This window comes from Triticum aestivum, unplaced genomic scaffold (assembly GCF_018294505.1).
Source record: "Triticum aestivum cultivar Chinese Spring unplaced genomic scaffold, IWGSC CS RefSeq v2.1 scaffold136465, whole genome shotgun sequence".
NCBI classification, from domain to species: Eukaryota; Viridiplantae; Streptophyta; class Magnoliopsida; order Poales; family Poaceae; genus Triticum; species Triticum aestivum.
In genome coordinates this window covers 1-2,159 of record NW_025250587.1, presented here as the reverse complement: position 1 = coordinate 2,159, position 2,159 = coordinate 1, and the positions used below count along the sequence as shown (strand labels likewise).

Genomic DNA, 2,159 nt, shown 5'->3' with positions numbered 1-2,159 from the left:
ATATATATATATATATATATATATATATATATATAGAATATTTAGAAGTATATACAAAAACAATGTGAAAGAAAACAGAAATAGCGAGCGCTTTGAGGACCGTGGCCTCCCGCGGCCGGTCCAGTCTCGCGCTCTTCAGGCGAGACTAGCTTCTGTATTGCACGAAGCGAGACATAGCCTCGCCCTAGGGCATACAAGACATATTACCGTTTGGTACCATATCGCCCTAGGATGGGGCCCAGAAGCAAATCACAACTTAGCCTGGGGCCTATGTGCTCTGTTTGCATCGCGGTAGGCTTTTCTTTCCTAGCAAGCTGTCGAACAATTTCATAAAAAAAACCTGAATTTTGCCAAATCATCAATGTCATGATGAAAACACATTTTAATGTCTAGGCAAAAATTTTATTTTTCTTTCTTTTCCCAGATCATCATCACGAAATGAGCAAGTAGGTTAAAACATAAGCAATTTTTTTGCAGGGGAAAAACTAAGAAAAGTTTGTTGACAAAAATTCAGATTTTTTTTGTATTTTACAGTTCATACCAAGTGTATGTGCAACCGGGATTAGACGACAGTTTCGGTCTCAACATGATAGAGTTGTTCCTTTCTCTGTTCTTAATTGTACATAATTGTTCTTCTTGACCAACTTATCAATCAGTGTTCAATGATAAAATTTAGGTGGTGGGATTGCCATGTCCAGATACACTTCGTATCAACTTTGATTGTCTTCATTTGTTACATTCTTGAAACAAAATTCCGACTCATGGAAAGCACAACGGGAGTACATTTATTTGTTGATTTGCAAAAAAAATGTATATTTATTCACTAATGAATTCGGGAGACTTAGAGTACTCGATCCTTCATTCATTTATTTGATTTCTTATTACACTCCATATAGCAAAATGAATAAATATATTGTGATTAAGGCAGATCATATCATAAGGATTTTCTCGCATGCCGTCCATATTATAAAAGTATATACTTCATGCCACTACATCAGTTTGTTTTTGCTAGAGCACATTTATTAGTTGATTTTGGTATAATTTTTTGTATCAACATCTATTTTACCTCTCATGAAGAAGGTATATTAATTTACACTTATTTGTAGAAAAATTGTTTAATATTTATAGCTGTGGGCACCACCAGGTGTGTAGCCAAAAAAATCATGATAAAGGCGGACAATATTATAATTATTTTCTCACATTATGTCCACCTATAAATATTTATACTCCATATCAATGCCTTTACTATTTTTTTACTTGAGCTCATTTATTAGTTGATTTTTGTATAAATTTCTACTATCAAAGATTAGTTTATCTTTCCTCTCATAAAGAAGATACATCAATTTGGGAATTCTAAGCTCAATGAAAGTAGGGGTACCCTTATTTTTTGATTTGATGCATTTATTCTACATTTAATAACTACATCACTATTTGATTCGCAAGTACTATTACACATTTGATATGTGCTTACCTTTAGCAAAAAGAACAAATAGACCATCATTAAGGCGTATCATATCAGTATGATTTCCTCCCATGTGCCGTGCATATATAGATATGTAGAGTCTCGTGTATTACATCAACACAGCAACGCCTAGGTTCATACAAAGTGTAAACTACAATGGCAAGCGTTGCAACATCCTTAGCTATGGTTCTCATTGTAGTTGTCGCCATGTCCTATGGCCTCCTCGCCACCCACGCCGACATCAACTTCATCGCTCGCACATGCAAGAAGACCAATAACTTTGCATTGTGCATGGCCGTGCTAAGGGCCAACCCAAAGAGCGCCCAAGCATCCACCGAGCATGACCTCGCCAGCATTGCTCTGCAAATCGCCACCAACACCACCCGAAAGAATGCCGCGGCCATCTGTGACCTAGATTACAAACACCAGGGCACACCCGAGGCACCAGTGTGGCATGTATGTGTCAAGGCACATGTCCTTGCTGCAGCCGACCTCATCGCCGGTGCCGGCCCCAGCTTCCACGTTGGGGACTACGCTGATGTGTTGAAGATTGTGTCTGAGGCGAAGGGCGCAGGAGATACATGCGAGAACGCATTCAAGGCGATCCACAAAACGTCTCCCGTGACCGACATGGACCGTCAGACGACGGAGCATTGCGGCCTCGCCGGCGACCTCATCCGCCTGCTCCTCACCAAAT

The 2,159-nt window shown here is 39.5% G+C and overlaps 1 protein-coding gene across 1 annotated transcript; it reads left to right on the top strand.

The window, feature by feature from the left end:
* Window positions 1-1,597: 1,597 nt before the first annotated feature.
* LOC123177368 (cell wall / vacuolar inhibitor of fructosidase 2-like) lies at window positions 1,598-2,155 on the top strand (the record flags this gene model as incomplete). Its single annotated transcript, XM_044591151.1, has 1 exon — window positions 1,598-2,155. A coding segment is annotated over exon 1 (537 nt), but the record flags the coding sequence as incomplete, so codon positions are not given.
* Between the last annotated feature and the right edge of the window lie 4 nt (window positions 2,156-2,159).